Source organism: Denticeps clupeoides, chromosome 15 (assembly GCF_900700375.1).
Source record: "Denticeps clupeoides chromosome 15, fDenClu1.1, whole genome shotgun sequence".
Taxonomy (NCBI): Eukaryota; Metazoa; Chordata; class Actinopteri; order Clupeiformes; family Denticipitidae; genus Denticeps; species Denticeps clupeoides.
Window position 1 is genome coordinate 13,874,674 of NC_041721.1, and position 20,466 is coordinate 13,895,139.

Sequence of the window (20,466 nt, forward strand, 5' to 3'; positions counted from 1 at the left end):
GAGAAGGTTAAAGAGTTTCAAATAAATTATAAATGGATCTGCAGGCGTCATTAACAGAGCTATACTTGCATCTACTTGATTACTGTTTGTCATGTTGCCGTCACACGTATTATGTGTCCATCACATGTCTCACGTGTTGATTCAATTGTCCACTTTTTTTGACTGTAGGTATGCAGCATCTGTGAAAGACGGCTCGCAGTACTTTGTTCTCCTTATCATCACTGATGGCGTGATCTCAGATATGGCACAGACAAAGGAGTCCATCGTCAATGTAAGGATTCTCAGTACTTTGAAAGGCTATAATTATATTATAATGCAAACTACTATCTACCGAGGAACCAATAAGTGTTCTAAAGACCACACATTGCTCACATTGTATTAGCTTCCTCCATGTTAAAAAATGACCAAAATCCAATTGCCCAACATTTATGCAAGTCCCTTTGGATAAGAGCATCTGCCAAATGCTGTAAATGTAAATATACATGTAAATTATCAGTCATGCTCATTTCATTATGGAATTTGATTGCAATAACAAATTGTTAATTTTTTGGTTTAGTTTAACTGAATAGCCAAAAGAAATATTTAATTTTTTTATACATCTAACTAAACCAATTTATGGCCACTACTCGATAATATAATAATAACAGAAAGAAATTGGAGGGTTAAGTTGTTGAGTTGTTCTCAAACCATTTATTGTTTGATCATCTAATCAGCAGCTCATCATCTTGAAGAAGGTGCGTTGGTGTTGATATTCAGGTGATAATGGACATAAAATGGCTGCTATTGAAACAGAAAGGCAGTTTTTGTCGTGGTCTCAATTTTTTTGTTCAGAGCTGTATATCAGCACTACTTCATCCATCATCCACGCAGCCACTGGCTGTTACTGATAACAGATGAGTCTTCCGTAATGAACAGACAGGGAATTGGACAGCATGTGAAATTTATAACAAGTCTGAGGAGTTGCTGTTTATTGTTCCGTGGCCAATTAGGAGTGCGGCCCCGCTCACACAGGATTCTGAAACGCGACACATCTTAATGTGTGCTGTAGAGCAATGTGTGATTAATGCAGTAATATCTTTCCAATCTAAAACACAGATACTCCATCATGTTAGATGCAAATAGACTTTTCTTAATTCTTCTTTTCTTCTTTTCATTCAAGGCTGCATCCCTTCCTATGTCGATCATAATTGTTGGAGTGGGACCAGCTGAATTTGATGGTAAGCATCCAGGAAATCACTGTATTTTATTCATCTGTTCACTCTCCACACCTCTTTTATTATTATTATTATTATTATTATTAATCCTGATTGCATTTTTACTGTTAACTCCAACATTGCTCATACTGTTATACTATTCAAGTATAACTCATTTAGCCTCATTTAGTTTCTCTGATTCCATTGTGACTGAGTGTGTGCTGTGTGATCCTTGTGAGAGATGAGCTGATAAAATCACCATGTGCACAGGAGCAGAAAGCCATGTAATGTGACATCTCTTAACCGTAGATCTGGCTGAGCGAGATGACGAGCCTTATTATCATGGTGCTTCTGGTGCATTAATACTAATGGCGATGAGAAACTGCACACATTCACGCAGGAACTTTCATGTACAAACAGTAAAACATTCACATAGCATGTGAACGTTTTTCGATTGTTGTTTCTCTTTAGCCATGATTGAGCTGGACGGTGATGAAGTCAGGATCTCATCAAGGGGAAGATATGCAGAGAGGGATATTGTTCAGGTAGGCTGAGTTCATGTTCTATCTACCTATGCCTGTCAGTATTCCAGCTACAGGTGGACATGTATTTATAAATCAGCACATAGCCCCACTGACAGGTTGGCACACTAGCCCCCTCTTGTGGTCACATAGATTACATGAAACAATCCCTACTGACCAGGCATTGTGGGTGGAGCCGAATATGTGTTTGGATGAACATAAATAGTGGATTTTTACTCTTTGTATTCAGAAAAATAGGTGCTGTTTGTGTCATGCGGTGGGTATTGTGCTTATATGCCTAGAAAAGTGGGGAGATGGCAGAAGCCTGAGTTAAGGATTTAGCTGTCGTGTGTATTTACTCCCAAATTGCCAAAACACAAAGCAACACTGAGCACAATATCCTGTCCCCTCCTTCCTGCTCTATTTACCTCATATTTCTGTCCTCCTAATAAAAATTGTTCAGGGGACCGTCAGCAGACATCACAAACATGAGCTCTTTTATAATCATCTCAGGACCACATCAGGACCACATCCACTGGCAAACTGGTGAATCAGACATTCCTGAACTGATCTAAAACATAACATTTTATAGAATGCCTCTAATATTTACAATTTCTCAGTGCTGATCCACTCACTATTGATTGCCACTATCCTAATCGTGGCTGCTGGAGGCCATCCCATGTCATACGGATGCAAGGCAGGGAGTCGTCTAGGGCGGGGTGTCAGCCAACCACAGGGTGCACACTCACACATTAATAATTTTTTTACACACTCACACTTGCTACATGATACAGTGTCACCAGTCCATCTAATGCACATGCCTTTGATGGCTGGAGGAAACCAGAGAACCTGGAGGAATCCTCACACACAAGGTCCGATCCGAGATTCAAACGCACGACCTTGGGGGCATGAGGCCATGTCGCTAAACACCACACCAACACACAGATCCTGTGCAGAGCCAACCAAGTCAAGTTTCAGTCGACTTAAAATCCTGAGCATTTTAGTCTTGTTTTAGTCAGAGAAATACATTAATATTTTAGTCAAATTTTTAGTCAAATTTTTAGTCAAAACAAGGTTATCTTATTATTATATTATTGTTAAATTATAGACCCAAGAAAACTCTACATTCGTTCCAGACACAGAAGACTCTCTGATTTGTTCCATGTTTTTCGACCACATGTTCGAGTAAAGAAAATGCTTCTGAAGATTGCTTTTTCATTTTCTCAAACCTACCACAAGTATCCTGAAATCTAATTGCGTATTGTGGAAGTGACGTCATCTGTGCAACCAGATGGGAGATACAGGAAACAGAAACCGCAATATAATAATTCAATGAGAAGAACCATATTTAAACCTAAATTTGTAAACAATGTTTAGTCTCATTTTTATTTGTCAACAATATTACATTATATATTTATCATTGGTTTATTTATATTATCGTCACATGACCAGCCTTTTTGTTGCATGTCTCCAAAACCACTACTTAACACTTAATGAAATTTAGGCCATTGGGGCAGTGGTGGTCTAGTGGTTAATTAAGCAGATATGTGATTGAAAGGTCACATATTTGAATCCACCAAGTGTCCAAGTGCCATTGAGGTCCCATTGAGCAAGGTACTGTCCTCATGTCTCACTGCTTTCATGGCTGCCCACTGCTAACAATAGGTGATGGGTTACATGCAGGAGACACATTTCATTGTGTACACTGAATACCGAGTGCTGTGTATCGCATATGACAAATAGTCACTTTCACATTTAACGTTATAGACTTCAAAACATGTTGCTGTTCTACAAATACAAATAAAAGCAATGGATGATGCTTACCAGGCATTTCAATTTGCAATTCAGGAGAGAAGCAGCCCCAGCCTGTTTATCTTTTTTTCCAGAGACAACCATGTTCTTTTCAAACCATCAGCTAATTATGAGCTGTTCTTGAGCTGAAATATTCAAGGTTGGAGCCCTCCAGCCTCCAGTCTGACACCCCCCGCTGCTTTCACCCCCCACTTTATTTCCTCCATCCCCCACTGTGTTCCTCCTCATTCTGAAACCTGAAAACTCATTAGGAACCATGTTAACATGTGGAGAACATCAGCAACCTGTGCTTAGGAATGGTGTCTGCAGTGCACACAGGTTTGTGAGGCTCACAGCATCTTCACAGACTTATCCACTCATTGTTCCGCACCTCAGCCTAAGGGCAATGCATCACATTACAGCATTCACTAATTAATTTACCAGCAGATGCTGGATCACATCACAGGAATCCTGTGCAGGATTTTCTGCTCGATCTCTGATACGTCATATTACAGCTGGCATGAGCATTGAGGGGCATCTTCAGGTGTCCATTTCATGCTAGATATTCAATCAAATTTGACAAAGGTCACTTTGTCATTACATTACTTGCGAGTTGTCATGTATGTTCTCTTGGATTAGTACATTTGTTTGGTCATCGATGGTTTTCTACAGTGTGGGCGTCCCCAGCCACCAGGCGCCAGTGGACTAACACTGGAGCAGCTGTTGTCTCGTGTGTGTTTCCCTTGCGCCTGCGTTATCTCGACTCCATGCAGCAGGACAGTGGCTTAGGACTCAGGACTGAGACTGAATTGGTTTGATGAGGTTATTAGCTTACTTGACTTTTTTTAGAAGACCCCCGTTAGAATGATTCCACTAATCGTCTTTTCATTTACATTCAAACAGTCTTGCTGGACATAAAGGCCAGGAACTTTATTATTAATATTATACTCTGTAATGGAAATAAATGATAAACCCAGTAGATGTTCATGTGGAATTAAACGTTGATGTGGAAAATGTTATTTGCTGCAAAGATATGAAACACCATCGACAACGGCATTGTCTTCATGTGTTTCCTTACAGTTTGTTCCTTTCCGCGATTACATCGACCGAACGGGAAACCACATCCTGAGCATGGCCCGGCTGGCCAAGGACGTCCTGGCGGAGATCCCCGACCAATTCCTGTCCTACATGAGGACCAGGGGAATCAAGCCTTCACCGGCACCCCCACCCTACACCCCACCTGGACACCCGCTGCAGACCCAGATCTAACAGGGCAGGCCAGCATCTCTCTCTGTCTCGCTTATCACTTAATATTCTCTGCATCACTCGGTGATACTGGTGAAGGGGAGGGGGTATGCAACCTCCCCACCGTCTCTCTTTCTCGCTCTCTCTCGCTCTCTATCATTGCACTATGGAGATTGAACAGATGATGGGGCTGGGGAACAGGGCAGGAGCTGAGGAGGGCAGGTTTGCTTCTTTGATTGTTCTCCTCTGTTGGAAACTCCCCTTACAAGCAGAGGCTCGACCTCTGGGAGAAAACAGGAACACCCCCACCCCCTTCCACCAGAAAAAAGGACAGAGGAAACTAACAGCGCAGAGGAACATGGACGTGAACTCCTCCACTCCAGAGTGGGGGGGTTAAACAGAACATTCTACTCCAGCCCAATTGGCGAGGAGAAGGTCCACATATCACTGGACTCAAGATCTATTGACTGTACATAACTGCGACTTCCTTTTCTTCTACTTCTCTCTCTCTTTCTCTCTCTCTGTCACTTAATGTTTACATGTTAATGATTTTTACTGTTGGATACTTTTATAAGCATTGTTTAACTACAGACTTTGGAATATATTGATCCTCACAGCTCAGTGTTCTTGCCATAGGTGACATGTGTCGGCCATGGCTGGTAGCAGAAACCGTCTTGCTTTGCATGGAGGGTGCCAAAACAGTGCTCAGGCTTCTGATGCATGTTGTGCCATGCTAACACCTCTTCTCTGCCCTCTCTTTCACTCTCGACACCCCACTCTCCCTCATTCGGGGTGTCTGCAGAACCTGACCCTGAACAGTGTACTTCCTGTTTGTATTCATCTGCAGCTTTTCTCAGACACTTTTTGAGATGAGCAAGGAGCCCAGTGGTCAAAAATATATCTCTTCAGTCTGTCTGCGACTGAACAGTGTTGGACGAAAGAGTTCATCTATGTTTCATTTGGGTTTCTTTGTTGTTTTTATTTTTGGTCATTTAATCCACATCTTACTGAGGATTTCTTAACCCTCCTTGAGAAACACATGCTTTGTCCAAAGACAGAAACACAGTGCAGCTGGAGAATCAAGTTCCTCAACTTACCTGCACTTATATGAATTTCTATTAAAAACTTTTTTGCATCAAACATACATTCCAGTTTTTTGGGGGGGCAATAGTAAAAATGAGCTTCTATTTGTCTGCTGTAGATGTGAATTTAGACTTGTGTTCATTTTTTTCCTTTGCTATTTGATTGTGCAAAAAGTCACAGTAGAATATTGTTATGCAGTTAATTTGCAGTATTAATTATATTCATTTTTTTGTAATTGTACTGAAAAATTAGAAAAATATTATGAGTATGTTGAACACCAAGCACAATTATTCACATTTTACAGAAGGCCCAAAATCCAAAATAGCAAATATGTATGTGTGTATGTGTGTTTAACTCTCTATAGTTCAATTGTTTGTAGTGTTGTAATTCTAATAACTAATGGTTTTTTTTTGTTTTTTTTTTACATGGAAGGCATAGGGAATTCTGTACCAGCATTCAAAACACTGCAAAATCCAGGTTTTCCTAAACAGAAAACTTGCAGGTTTATTATGTGCCTGCCCTGTGTATACCATACTGAAGAAAAATACGTTTCTTTAATTTGTTCATTATTATATTATATTGCATTTGGCCAAAACAGCAAACAAGGCATAATTCAATTGAATTTCAATGAATGATTACATAACAGTTATGTTGTAGAACAATAAAATCTGCTGTAGAATTTAGTGCTTTTGACCATAAAAGTGTCGAATTTCTGCCAGAGCTACATAAAGCCACGGATTTACTGAAATCTCACGCAGGTCTTTGCCTGTCAGGGTTTTTTTTTATGTCACAACTTCCACATTTAGCAACATCTGAGTTCTATGTAGCAACAAAACTGAAGACATTTTTGGCCTGTGGCTTTGCATGGTTTTTCTCACACTAGTGTTCATTCAGACAGAAAGGGTGTAAATCTGTGTATGTTTGCGTGTGCGTGTGTGTAAAATATTGTAAAATAAATAGCAGGATTACATCAGGAAACTGAATGTGTGTGATAGCTTAAACACTCAGTGCTCTACGTTGCTGTTTAACAGAACTTGGTGGCGGTTACTTCCCCACGTTTACATTTTTTAAAATGCTCATTAATATTCATTTCTAACATCACACAACGTGTGTGTTTTTTTGGTTTCATTATGATTGGGGGGTTTCTATGACAGACTCTGAGAGAAGCGCGATCACAGTTGTAGTTTTCTTATCCCAATTTTTGCTGCTTTGCTGGTGTATCCGAGCCTGACAGCAGTGTGCACACGCTTTTGTCTTTGCTAATAGGGTGATTTTTATCAGACCGTGTGGTCTTTGTTTACTGAAAATATCCAAATACTATATTGTATGCTCCTCATATATAATTATAACGTGCACTATGTTTGCATGTAGTTTTACATGAGATGCACCGGTTCTTTTTGTTAAGAGTGTTTTTTGAAGACGTTAGAAAACAAAGTATATTGTACAAAATGGCCTTAAAATTCTCACTGAACTTTTTGAGATGTGCGATGCCTTCAGATATTTAATGAATTGTTATATATTTTGTGTCAGTGTATTATTGCTTTTTAGTGTATATGGTCTTTGCACAAATCAATGTATGGGGAAAAATGTATTGTACTCTTTGAAATCAGTGATTTATTCAGAGAAAGCATGATTGAAGTTCAGGTTGTCTGGTAATCTATATTATAAAAAAAACAACTATTTATGTATGAAAAAGTCTGTTTTTAAATAAACATTCTTACTGAACACCGACTTCCTGTGTTGGCCTCTGTTTGCATCAGTTTTCAATGCCTAAATACTGATGTGAAACACTAGTGTGGTATGTAATGGCTTTCGAGCACTGCGATTCTCATCCCATTAAAACTAATGAGTATTTTGTGTTTTGCAGCGACGTGTTAATTGCAGTAGGATCATGCCTCCTGCTTTAACAAGCTCCAATCGTGAGTCCAGCCCTGACAGAGGAGCGCAGAGGGTCGTTCGGTGCCAGACCCTGTGCACCCCACATCATTGTTAGAAGATCGTGTCATATGCAAGGTGCTTTTCGACGAGCCAATCCTCTCAGTAACTTCGAAGCATGTGATTAACTGTAGCTATGTATGACACCATGCTTCAGATATGCACGATAGCTGTAGATATTTTTCTGCAAGATTGTGTAATAGCTTATGCAGCATGCTGTACTTGATCTGTTCTTCCCAATTAGTATTAAGTGATGACAGACAGCGTGATGATGGCTACTTGCAGTAATGGACATATTATTCGAAAGTTAGTAGCTACGCAGTGAATGTTGTGAGTACAAAATATCTTTGCTTTAATTAGAGCTCAATATTGACAGCTTCACTTGAAACTGATGTACTAATAAACATTTTTATATATATTTGAAATGGAAATTATGTTTATTTTATCCCCCTGGAGAATTTTTGCTTTTGAGTTTAAATATATTCATTCACCAGATGCTTGTACCTGAAGTGACTCTTGCTCAGACAGACATATATAAAATATAATTTAAAACAACACAGTAACCCGAAGCATTGGTGACATTTTGGTGACCTGACATTTCTCCTTACATTTGTAATTTAGCATGAAATGCTGCATAAATGGATGTCTTTCTTTCTTGTTTTCAGTTTGTATGTATATCTGATTAAAAAAGTTTTAGATTAAAGCATGAAATTAATTCATTAATTATATTTAGTAAAAAATAATGTTAGTTATAGTTCAGAGAGCACTGAAGGTTCGGAGATGCATGTGTGCTTGAAGGAGACCCAACATGACACATTATCTTAACAGTGTGGCAGCCAATTAAAATAATGACCACACCTGCAGGCAACACACAGCCAGGTAGGGCGAGATGAGTTTCACACACGCCCGCCGGGTGCAGCGCTACAGAACGCGACACTTCCTCACGTTCAGGCGTCCAAGGTCAGAGATTCCCAGAGCGCCTGGGAGGTGCATCGGGTTCACTCCCGCATAGCTGCTGCCCTATAAATACCACCAAGGGCTAAATATACCCACTTCTCCTCGACTCCCTATGACACTCGGCCAGACCATTTACAATCGCTGCCTCACTTACTAATCTATAGGTGATTGTAAAATATTGAAAATGTCATTTCACTCTGCGTCCGAACACGTAACAGTCACAGGTAATAATTTCAGACCAGCCAAACACATACGTGAATGTGCCATGCATCTGAATGCATGGCACTTTGCATAGTACCAGACATTCTGTTCTAGTACCGGTTAAGATGAACTTATATATAACACATACATACATATTCATTTGCGACACAGGACAAAACCACCTTGATATGTGTAACCAGATATGTCCATGTTGCTGTTGACATAGGGAGGGTAGGGGTAGTGTTAGTGTTCCTGTTATTTCTGGATCTGCTGCATCACAGGGATCAGGTAAACCCAGTCCTGACTGAAGAGTCAAAATGATGCCAGATACAGATACAAAACTGCCAAAACTAAAAACAAACACTCTTACCAAATTGCTATCCGCAGTCCATGTAGCCCTCTTACACCTGATACCCAGTAGGCCAAAGGTCCATCTTTGCTATGCCAGTTATACTTGTGGCCCAGCATCATCTCCAGTTAGTATCACCCTCAGGTAATCCTTATGATGCCTCTTGTTCGGATCCAGATCTCCTGTAACATCGGTTAGGATGATGTTTAGTTAAAATGTGTAGTTCTCCCACAAAATGTATTTAAGTATATACATAAAAGTAAATTCCTTCATGTTACACAGATGGTCCAGATAAACAGATACGTGGGTGTGTGCACCTCATGTTTTTTGCTGTGGTGTGGTGTCTTGAGTATCAGTGGGAGGATGCTCATGTGTGAAGAGAAGGTGGATAATTCCAGTGTCATTCAAACGACAGGCTAAAGCCTTCATCAGCTAAAAACAGCACTTGTCTTTGTAGTCCATGGCAAGTGACTGGCACATTGGACAGGAAAAGAAGAATAGCTTCAGAGGAATGATTTTAGCTCAAAGAAACCCAATTTTCTGCCATATTTTGATTAATTCAAATTGCTGCTATTGTTCCTTTGCGGATGATTTTTGCACATTTATTCATACTATAAATTAGTACTGTAATACATGTAATGTCACATATATTTTAAAAACAAAATTAATTTGGTTTACATGTAAGCATAGACATTTTATACTGCAAATTGACTTCATTCTTTATTCACAGCCATATGTACATCAACACGAAACACCATATCATGCTAAATGAGGCCAATTCTGAGAGGCAGTAGTGACCTAGTGGTTAAGGAAGCGGCCCCGTAATCAGAAGATTGCCGTTTTGGATCCCGATCCGCCAAGGTGCCACTGAGGTGCCACTGAGCAAAGCACCGTCCCCACACACTGCTCCCCGGGCGCCTGTCATGGCTGCCCACTGCTCACTCAGGGTGATGGGTTAAATGAAGAGGACTAATTTCACGGTGTGCACCGTGTGTTGTGCTGCTGTGTATCATATGTGACAATCATTTCACTAAAGAGATTGAGAACTTTTGTATTTCTTGGTTTTTGCATTATATACACATTTGCATATACATTGCTTTTATCTGTTGTATTTTCATGCCCTGTAAGCTTGCTATTATCCTCTCTAGCTTAATAGATTTTTCATGCACAAACTCTTTTGTTAGCCGAGAAGGTCAGTAGCTCCCACTTCATGTGAATCCTCATGCCACACATGAGGATTATAGAGGCACTTTACTTAGCAGGTGAATATCAGCATTCATAATGTACCGCATCCACGTAGGTCCTAAACACACAGTAATATGATGACTGCTTCCCACAATAAAAGTCATTATTACAACCGGTAGCAGGCAGGTATCTATCTGACTGATTCAGTTGATCTTTAAAATGAAATCAAATGACATTAAGCATCCGTTGTAATTCTTTTGTTAAGCATTTGAGGCTAGACCTTGTTGGAGAAACATTGCCCTAATGCTTCCTTCCAGTCAGCCATCTGCTCGGACCTGTTTGAAATGTGCATACTTATCTGTGGAGGGAAACAGACAGATGCATTAATTCATTAAGTCACATTTTGGATAATTTGATGTTTCATAATGAGAAGAAGGGCATTGCTTTGTCTTCCTCTCTCTCGCTTGCTGGTGCACTTGCTCGCTTTCTATTTCTCTCCGACAGCCTGGGCTTAATGACTTGTAGAGTTTTTCCATTACGCTGGTACATTCTCTACAGTTCTTGACAGACAGCGTAACTTAGCAACCAGAGAATGAGGCTCCTCATAGATAAACCTGAAATAGGGGAAAGTGATCCCCACATTATTGTAATGTTTCTCTATAGCCTGGGTGTAACTCTTCCATTCTGCCGTGCAAGATTGTGCCACTTTGGTATGATTTCCCTGGGTAATAAGAAGCCATTCTCATATAGTGAACTGTAATAATCTTTGTCTGTGTAGCTCCAAACACACCCCACATGGGTGAGCAAGTTCGGGCATGGTTGCATTGTGCTATTGTTATTTAGGACGTATTGTTTAGTATGCTATAATGAATGCCTGTTCAGGGTTCTGAGGGCGGGGTGTGGTTTATAAGCAGAGCTGGAATTCCTCATGGCGTGTACAATAATCACCAGGACCCAATGTGCTCTCCCTGTTTCAGAAATATGGTGAACTTCCTTAAATTATATTCTGTAATTGTATCTGTTATGTTTACATGTGTTATGCATATGAAATCCGATTGTGACACTGGCGCCCCCTGTGTAACGTGTTCTGTGTTTATGTAAGGGACCAGGATGCTGTTACGGATGTATCGCATGTGGAGTGTTCACTAATGAAGTACGGATTGTCAGTTTGGATCTTCTGGATTTGTAGAAAAGTGGCACCAGCCCAAAGCAGCCCAGAAGACACAAAAGGTTTATAGTAAATATTCAAATGGGAGAATCCAATGGGTTGTGAGTGGCAGATCTCACACTTCCACATTCCGGATGATTTAAACCCCTCCTGTCAATACACTTCCCTCAATTCTCTGAACTGCTAACAAGTGCACCAGTAAGCGAGAGAGAGGAAGACAAAGCAATGCCCTCACCAAAAAAGCCCTCTGTCTCACCAAACAAGCCCTCTGCATAGCAGCCGATCCCACCCATCCAATGCAAACTTTCTTCAGCCTGCTGCCATCAGGGAGGAGACTGCGGAGTCTCCAGGCCAGGACCAGCAGACTGAAGGACAGCTTCACCCATCAGGCTGTCCGGAAGCTCAACTCTCTCCCGGCTCTGCCCCAACTCCCCTCACTCCCCTCTTCTGCTCCACAAACTTTCTGAACTCTAACACACACACACACACACACACACACACACACACACACACAGACCTGCACCAGTCACTCTGTGCAGCATTGGTCTGCCAACTACCTCACTTTGTCACTTGTCACTTTTACACTTACAAGCTCTGTTGCACTACAATGTTCACATTGTTTACATGGTTTGCACTCTCCACCATGTGAGCTTATTTGTATATTGTGTTAAAATTTTATTTATACCTTTGTATTTAATGTTACTTGTAAGCATCATCGGTCTGAGAGTAACACAATTTCAATTCTCTATATGTCCTGTACATGTGGCAGAATTGACAATAAAGCTGACTTTGACTTTGACTTTGACAATGAGGGTTGCCAGTGAGCATCACAAGTGTAATCTCTGATGTAGACTTACTGGGACCATATTTTCTCTGAAATTTGGTCTAAACATTTTTTAACATGGCATAAAATCTTTTGCACATACAGTACAGGCCAAAAGTTTGGACACACCTTCTCATTCAATGTGTTTTCTTTATTTTCATGACCATTTACATTGGTAGATTCTCACTGAAGGCATCAAAACTACGAATGAACACATGTGGAGTTGTGAACATAGGTGAAATAACTGAAAACGTTTTATATTCTTTATATTCTATTTCTTCAAAATAGCCGCCCTTTGCTCTGGTTCAAATGCAAGTAAGAGTTACTTTGGTCTGTCATGTGGGAGCTGTTGCTTGGATTAGCTGTTTGGTTTTGGGAGCTGTTTAGTAATATGCACAACTTCTGATTTCCTGCATGGGTTATCTCGGCTAAAAAAATCCATGCACCTTTTCTATAGAAATCTGTACTCTTTCAGCCAATCATATGTGTGTGTTTTCACTGTCATACTTTTAGTATATAAAATGTTTTTCAGCATTATTTTATTTAATATTTAATGACAGCCAGAATAAGTGCAAAGATGTTTAGCTTGTCTCATAATAACCCAAAAACTTTATCCTCTCAGAATTTATTCAAAGGTCTTCTTCATACAATCAAAGAAATGTAAGAAATGAGCATAAATTTGCAACGAAAGACTTCTATTTCTGTGTGAAATTATATTATGTCAGAAAATGTAATATTAAACATAAATGGCAAATGGGAGACTATGCTTTCTGACAGTCCTGAAATGCACAATAATCCCTTCCAGCAGTTCCTTTGATGGGGGATATTGAATTAATTCAGCAATTTGTACCAGTTTATACCTTCACACCATGGTTTTACTTGCTTCGAAAGGCACGGTGAAAATCAGAGGCTGAACATCGTTGGCAAGGCTGTTTTAATTTCTACCTGTGTGCGCAGCTTTAATTACAGAAATCCGTCCCTTTCCGAGTTTTACATATCAGGCTAATTATTTCTTGATTGGACTGGATGAAAAGTATATTGCGCTCTGTCTCCATTTGCTCCTGAGTGAAGTCTGCATTCATCAAACTAGAACTCAGAACTGGCGTTACGAAGTGAAACGACTTCTTTCTCGTTTCACCATCTGACACCTCAGTAGCAGGGATGCCCCAAACGTGCCTCGGCGCACCAGCAGACTTAATAAACCCAGGAGGGAGTGTAGCACGGCCATCTCTCCACACAGAGCAGCCATCAGGGCTCCGATGCCCCTGACACAGCACCCTGCTCTGCTCAGCTCTTCTTACTTCATATGTTTGCTGGCATTAAATGTGGGATGAATCTTTTACATTTTCCACCCACTGCATATGAGTGTTATAAATGGCTAATTAAGTGAAGTTTTCTGTTTGTTCTTATTGAGACTGAGTAGTACTTAATAATTTCTTTTTTACTATATTAAAATCACTTTTACAGAGCATTCATCAATATATACGGGAAACACATACATCGAGCTGCACAAAAATTTGACCAGCATGATAAATTCAGAAATAAAATTGGAAAATTTAATGAAAATAGGCTTTCTAAATCATAGTTGGGCCATCATTTGTTCCAACTTCTATAAATGTTTTGGGGTTTTTATTTCATCATTCATTAAATTGTAATCATTAGTAATAGTAATCCATTTTCAGAATTTCCTCAATCGCTGCCTTGATGTCATATTCTAAATGCCTGTATATTTGATGGGTCCCAAAATAAGTATACCACAGTTTCTCAGTGGAATTAAGGAACTTCACTGTAATCTTCCAGTCACCTCCAACCCCCCTGTTGCATCTGTAACATATATTTTCCCAAGCATCATCAGCCACTATTGTGTAGACTATAATGCCAGTGTTTATATGTTAAATGAAATTTTGCATGTAAATATTCTTTTTTCCTGATTCTGAACCAGTTGTATTGTGGTGGGTTCATTTTTACATAATTATTAGAATATTATATCTGTATATTTTTAAATCTTGGATTAGGATCCAATATAATTCAACTTTGATCTCTAAAACAGTTGGCTAATTATTAAGTGACCCATTATTTTAACACTAGAGTGAGTCCCTCACTCTTTTCAACAAAATAAGCCTAACCGATGTGTGATCATAGCCACACTTGAAAGGGCTGGAAGCTTTTGATTGGCATTTGTCATCGACACGATCAGACACTGCACAGAGCAGACACAACAGAGCAGTCTGCCCCGTCCCTAAAAAGCCTCATTATTTTAATTGTGACAGCAGCTTAATTGGATGTGCAGAGTAACAGAGCGGCTGTCTAATGAACTTCTTTTATCACGCGGCACCTCAGTGAGTCATTAAAGCCGGTTGTCGAGTTTTGGGATGCGGTCCGACAGAAGGGTCCTGCGGCTCACTTCAATCAGGCATGCAGAAATGGGTCTGCTGAGGGTCTGTGGGATTACCTGAAGTACAGCTGGGGCTGGTGAATGATGCTAATGGGCAGAAAGACAGTTATTAACTTGGCCTCCTTTATTGGGTTTACGGTATTTGTAATGCAGAGACTTCAGGGTTTTAAAGACATGATAATCAGACGATCATTAATGAGATGGTAATGAAAGTGGTAGGTGGAAAACGGTTTAAGGAACAGGATGGGGAACCTCGGCTATAAGAAACATAATCAGAAGTTGAGTGTGTATTTTCCTGGAACAAAGTAAACCTTAGCCAGTTCAGGCTTTGGTTTAGGTTCCTCCCTCTCAATAAATTTAATCTACAAAACCATTTACATTTATGACATTTAACAGACACGTTTATCCAGAGCAACTACAAATGGTAATAAGTGGGGTTTGAAGCTGTGACTTCGTGATCTTCTGGTTTTTAGGCGAGTGTGTTTCTACCAGCCCTACCAAAGCTTAATTGAAGTACATCTCCTAGGGTTAAGAAATGTTTTTTACCTCTAGATTCTGGTGTTAAAAGGTGATTACTTCTTATGGTTTGTGTCAAATTATCAAAAATCACGTGGGACCGTATAATAATAATAAATAAAAACATACATTGGTGACATTGTAAGGCACTCGGCAGGTATTACTCATCTCCTGTCTTTTAGAAATATCATTATCTAGTCTGGTCTAGTGTGAAACAGCATATTAAAATAATATACTGTATACTCAGTACTGAGTACTGTATACTAAGAATCTGGTACACTCCAGTGACTGGCTGGTTTTGGAACTCCATCTGACATATATTGTGGCCATGAGGTGTAGCTACGGTTGCTGCTACGTTTCTTTTTTGACTGTTGTCGTGTGAGGGACTGATCAACAGAAACTGTGTTTTTAGAGAGTTGGCCCTTGGAACAACCTACTTTCTTACTTTCTTATAACCTACTTACATTTCATGTGATTGAAAGTTTTCTGGCCACACTGTGGGGTGGAACAACAGGACTGAGTACACAGCAAGTGCAGAAAAGGGGACAAGATAATGGGGAATCGTTTCCAAGCGATTCCCCCGGGTCTCAGCCAGCAGGGACTGAAACAGAATGAAACTTTCCTTGTTGGTTTAGCCTCGAGGGCCGTCCCTGGTTGCTTGGCAGCTGTCAATCCACTTCCCCCCCCTGGCAAAGTTGTGCAGAGGAGCTGCAGCCTCTCAGCTCAGCTCAGCTCAGCTCATCTTCTTCTTTCCGCTTGTAGTTACTTGCAGCCTGAATGAGCAATTAAACCGCTGATTACATAGTTAAGGCATCAGAAAGGCTTCTCAGCAACACTTGTAATTTTCCCCCTTCTCATCAACGCATTAAAAAACATTTTTAAAAAATCCTATCACGACTGTCAAATAAATAAATAAATAATATCAAAAAGAAAGTCCTCGTTGTTATTCTTCGTCGTGTTCTAGTGGATATCAAAATGATTAATGATTTTTTTGTTCCGACAGATGGAACATGCTGCAATTAATATACCACCAATATGTGAATGACAGCATATAATTCAGAACACGTTATGTAATTGTAATGATGTATTTTCATTATACGGTTATGTATATGTTATATGCGCAGATTCAGTCCACCAAGACCACAAGGAAAATTCCATCCCTACATGACTTTTACAGTTCTGCCGTTTTCCGGTAGGTAGTGATGGTGTATTCCAGTTTATGTACAGGGCAGGGCTCCTGATCACTTGTCTTCTTGTCCGTGGCGTTCCCTTCGGGCCGCGAAAAGTTAGTGGCAGCTGTCAGACAGCTTCAGGGTAGAACCGGGGACATGAGGAAACCAGCCAGGTTCTGGGACGTATTCTACCCTGGGGACGATGGCATGAGGAGCGCATCCGCACTAATAAACTCTGATTTAACACGTGCGTTACATCTACGCCCTCATCCAGAGGGTTATCTCAGGGTTAAGTGTCTTGCTCAGGGACACAAACAATGGTAGTAAGTGGGGTTTGAACCCGGTTCATTGGCAAGTGTTTAACCAAGTAAGCTACGAGCAGCCCTATACAAGTTAGTCTATCTATAGTGAACTAAAGATTACTAATAGGCACATAGAAGATTCTAACAGTGCAAATACAGAGAGTGAACGTTGCTGTCACTGTGTTATACTGCCATCTAGTGGACATGGTCGCAGGGTTTCATGTTGCACTGAAATAAGAGAAGCTGTATGACGCGCATTAGGACTTGGGGAAAAATTACCGTACAAAACCTTTTATTGCATTAGTTTAACATCACAGGGGTAGAAAACAACATGACAACATCACATGAACCCATAAAGATCCACCCACTACAAAAACAGCTTTAATTCAGACGAGTCATTTCACATGAAAAATGAACAAATTAAGGACCAAAAAACACCAACAATAACACATTTAATGCATGGACAGTACAACATTTTGACAGCAGGATCTGGACCATGATGGCAAACAAAAACAATAAAACGGAACTTTATCCTCCTGCTTGGGCCTTTCCCCACTTTATGAAATACCCTGAACATATAAAATGTCGCATTATCAAAAACTGTTCATGTCTCAGGCGCAGCTTCTACCACATGAACCTCTGGACCGCCGCGCTGTCGGGCCACTGGAAGGGTTTGTGCAGGAAGACGTGCAGCGTAGCGGCGTTGACGGCCGCGTACAGCGCGGACTCCAGCAGCAGCCTGGGCGCCGGCGGCAGCGGCATGTGGACGCGGTACAGCAGGTAGGGCAGGATGAAGTAGCGGAACTCCAGGAGCCTCTGAGGGACCGTGGCGGCCGCCAGGCAAGCGAAGAACAGCAGGTTCCAGAAGGGCGACCTGGACTTGAGGGTGTCGGTGAAGACCCAGCCCGCGAACACGTAGCCTGGGACCAGGAGGTAGCGCACCAGCTCGTGCCGCTCGTACACCCTCTTCCACACGTAAAAAGGGAAGTGCCGGTTGTCGGCCAGTAAGTACTTGTGGACGAGCGTAAACCTCCAGACCAAGAGCAGGGAGACGCTCACCAGCAAAAGGTAAAATACGGGCCGCTTCCTGACGGACTGCAGGAACCGGACCACCCTGAGGTGGCACAGTGTGAGCGGGAGGGAGAAGGCCAAAGCGAAGGAGAAGAAGTAGAAGAGCTGCGGGAAGTTCAGACAGGCTTCGTGGCTGCTCCGGTCGCCGACCACGATGCCGTTGTTCCAAATAATAAACCCGGCAAAACCCAGAGCCACGCAGATATAGGGCCATGCGGTCACCACAACCACCTTCAGATTATTTGGCATGGTGACGTACAACAAAAAGCGGAGAACCTTCTCCACACCGGTAAGCGAGAAGGGGATGTGGATGGGGAGCTTCTCGTCTCGTTTCTTCACCTGCTCTGTCCTCCAGGCTTCCTCCATCTTCTGGGTCACGACCGTGCCGGCACAGAAGGCCACCCAGATGATGTTGGTTTGGCGGAACAGGATTGCGCACACGCCAAGCAGCGCGGCGGCCTTGTGGCAGCCATAGAGCGCCATCAGGTAGGTGAACAGGGTGAAGAACGTGGACCCGGCGTCGGTGTAGTAGAGGAACGTGAAGAAGTAGAGAACGGGGAAGGTGGAGAGAGAAAGAGTGGAGAGAAGTCGGCGCCAGGCTGTGCGAGACTGGGGGGGGGGGACAACAACAAACACTAAATTCACAATCACAGCGATATTAAATACAATCATGGGAGGCCGATGGCGCCCCAACTGTCCGTAAGCCCTTCGTCTGTTAGACGACTGCCTTGATCAAAGTGTCTAAGATCTAAGGTCTAAGTGGCCGGTCTTTTCTGGAATGGCCTGATGGGTTTGCGGCTCCAACTCTCTGATTAGGTTAAATCCTTTAATCTCACTGTGAGTGAATATTCAACCAAAATAAGTTTAAAGCAGCATATTAAAAGACATAAAAAGAGGATGAAGAATGATCACACGAGGCAATAAGAACATATTAAAAGTCTAAGTGTTCCCAGCCTTGTTCAGTGTGTGTATAAGGAAGCCAGCTCCTTGTCCACAGTTCTACAGGCCTGATTGGCTGGACCGGCCGTCCAATTTACATTTATGGCATTGATCAGACGCCATTATCCAGAGCGACTTACAGTCAGTAGTTACAGGGACAGTCCCCCTGGAGACACAAGTGTCTTGCTCAGGGACCCAATGGTAGTAAGCGGGATTTGAACCTGGGTTTTCGGGTTCATAGGCAAGTGTGCTGCCCACTAGGCTACTACCACCCACCCCGTCCGTGATCCAGACCTTCAGCAGTGTGAGTGTGAGCTACCTTGTCTTTGAGGTGCACTTTGCAGATGATGAGATGGAGCAGGTAGAGGTTCCCGCAGTTGAAGAGCAGATTAATGAAGCGCAGCATGCCTGAGGAGCACACCACCTTCCCCGACAGATCAGCCAACCACACCGCCGGTTTGATCACCCCCACCGAGATCAAGTACAGACCAGGTAGGGTGGTGATCATCGGGTCCCACTAAGGAGAAAAATTCTGAGCGGGTCAGTGTTCCTATGAATTAACATTCTTTTTGACTTTCCAAATGATATCACAGTCACAAAAGAGCCATATTTTATTCCGAATAGAACAACACATGATATTTGATTTCCTCTCAGCACCTTAAAATCCAGGAAACGGGTCCTGGAATGGGTCAGTGGTGGAACCAGAATGATTTTCATAGATCTGACTCCCGTATCACGGCTCTTGTCTTAATTTATTATCACCCGTAGCCTCATATTTTAGCATTACTTGGCAAATAAAGATGAATTTTGTTCAAGGAGTATGTACAGGTTCAACTTCACCCAACTACAACAAACGTAAAGTTCTCCGCCCTTCAGCAGGTCTTAGATCTTAGGCAGGTGATAGTGTGTAATTTAGTTGGTTTAGTCTCTGTTGAACAGCAGTGGTTGATTTAAGTCTCGCTATACAAACGTTCACATTTGCAGCATTTATCAGACGCCCTTATCCAGAGCGACTTACAATCAGTAGTTACAGGGACAGTCCCCCCCCCCTGGAGCAACTTAGGGTTAAGTGTCTTGCTCAGGGACACAATGGTAGTAAGTGAACCTGGGTCTTCTGGTCCATAGGCGAGTGTGTTACCCACTAGGCTACTACCACCCTAACATGAAGCTCAGAGTTGTGGTGAGGATCGGAATCGATTAAAATAAAGGTACAACAGAACGATCTTTGAAAAACCAGACGCACCTCGTTAAACTTGCCCTCGCAGTATTTTTGGGCTTGTGGCACATGAAATATTTCGTCCATGTAGGGCTCCCTTTGCTCCCTGGTTATCTTGGAAAACAAAAGGCAGGAAACCAGAAAGTTGACGCTGCAGAGCGCAGTGAAAACGTATCCTTCAAACCTCTCCATCTTCTTCTGACAAATAAAAAAACAACAACTAAATAACGCTAGCTATCAAAGTCCATCATTTGAAGAAGTATTCGCTGATGATGATCCCCAAAACGTTACATATTGTGAAGCTGCAGGTTGCTGTTGACAGCTGGCTTGTGTAACACTTTCACTGCGTCCGTACTGACACACTGACCTAATATAAAAGTTCCTAGTATCGTTTTTCATATTTT

At 41.6% G+C, this 20,466-nt stretch overlaps 2 protein-coding genes across 3 annotated transcripts in view; one reads left to right on the forward strand and one right to left on the reverse strand.

Moving 5' to 3' along the window:
* The window catches only part of LOC114764405 (copine-8), a 69,980-nt gene extending 62,415 nt beyond the window's left edge, over nt 1-7,565 (forward strand). The window contains exons 17-20 of the mRNA XM_028954030.1: nt 169-271; nt 1,160-1,217; nt 1,665-1,738; nt 4,586-7,565. Of these exons, the coding sequence (XP_028809863.1) occupies nt 169-271; nt 1,160-1,217; nt 1,665-1,738; nt 4,586-4,774 (424 nt within the window). The 3' untranslated portion in view covers nt 4,775-7,565. The remainder of the gene's footprint in view (nt 1-168; nt 272-1,159; nt 1,218-1,664; nt 1,739-4,585) is intronic.
* Nucleotides 7,566-12,672: 5,107 nt separating this feature from the next.
* On the reverse strand, nt 12,673-20,400 carry alg10 (ALG10 alpha-1,2-mannosyltransferase). 2 transcript variants are annotated; one of them, XM_028954748.1, is made up of 3 exons: nt 20,090-20,400; nt 19,166-19,363; nt 12,673-16,135 (listed from the first exon to the last, which is right to left on the reverse strand). In XM_028954748.1, exons 1-3 carry the CDS (start codon nt 20,252-20,254, stop codon nt 16,091-16,093), a joined length of 408 nt encoding a protein of 135 aa, XP_028810581.1. In that variant the 5' UTR covers nt 20,255-20,400; the 3' UTR covers nt 12,673-16,090. The 2 variants fall into 2 exon arrangements, with proteins under 2 accessions (XP_028810581.1, XP_028810579.1); XM_028954746.1 differs by lacking the exon at nt 12,673-16,135 and adding an exon at nt 17,094-18,516.
* Between the last annotated feature and the right edge of the window lie 66 nt (nt 20,401-20,466).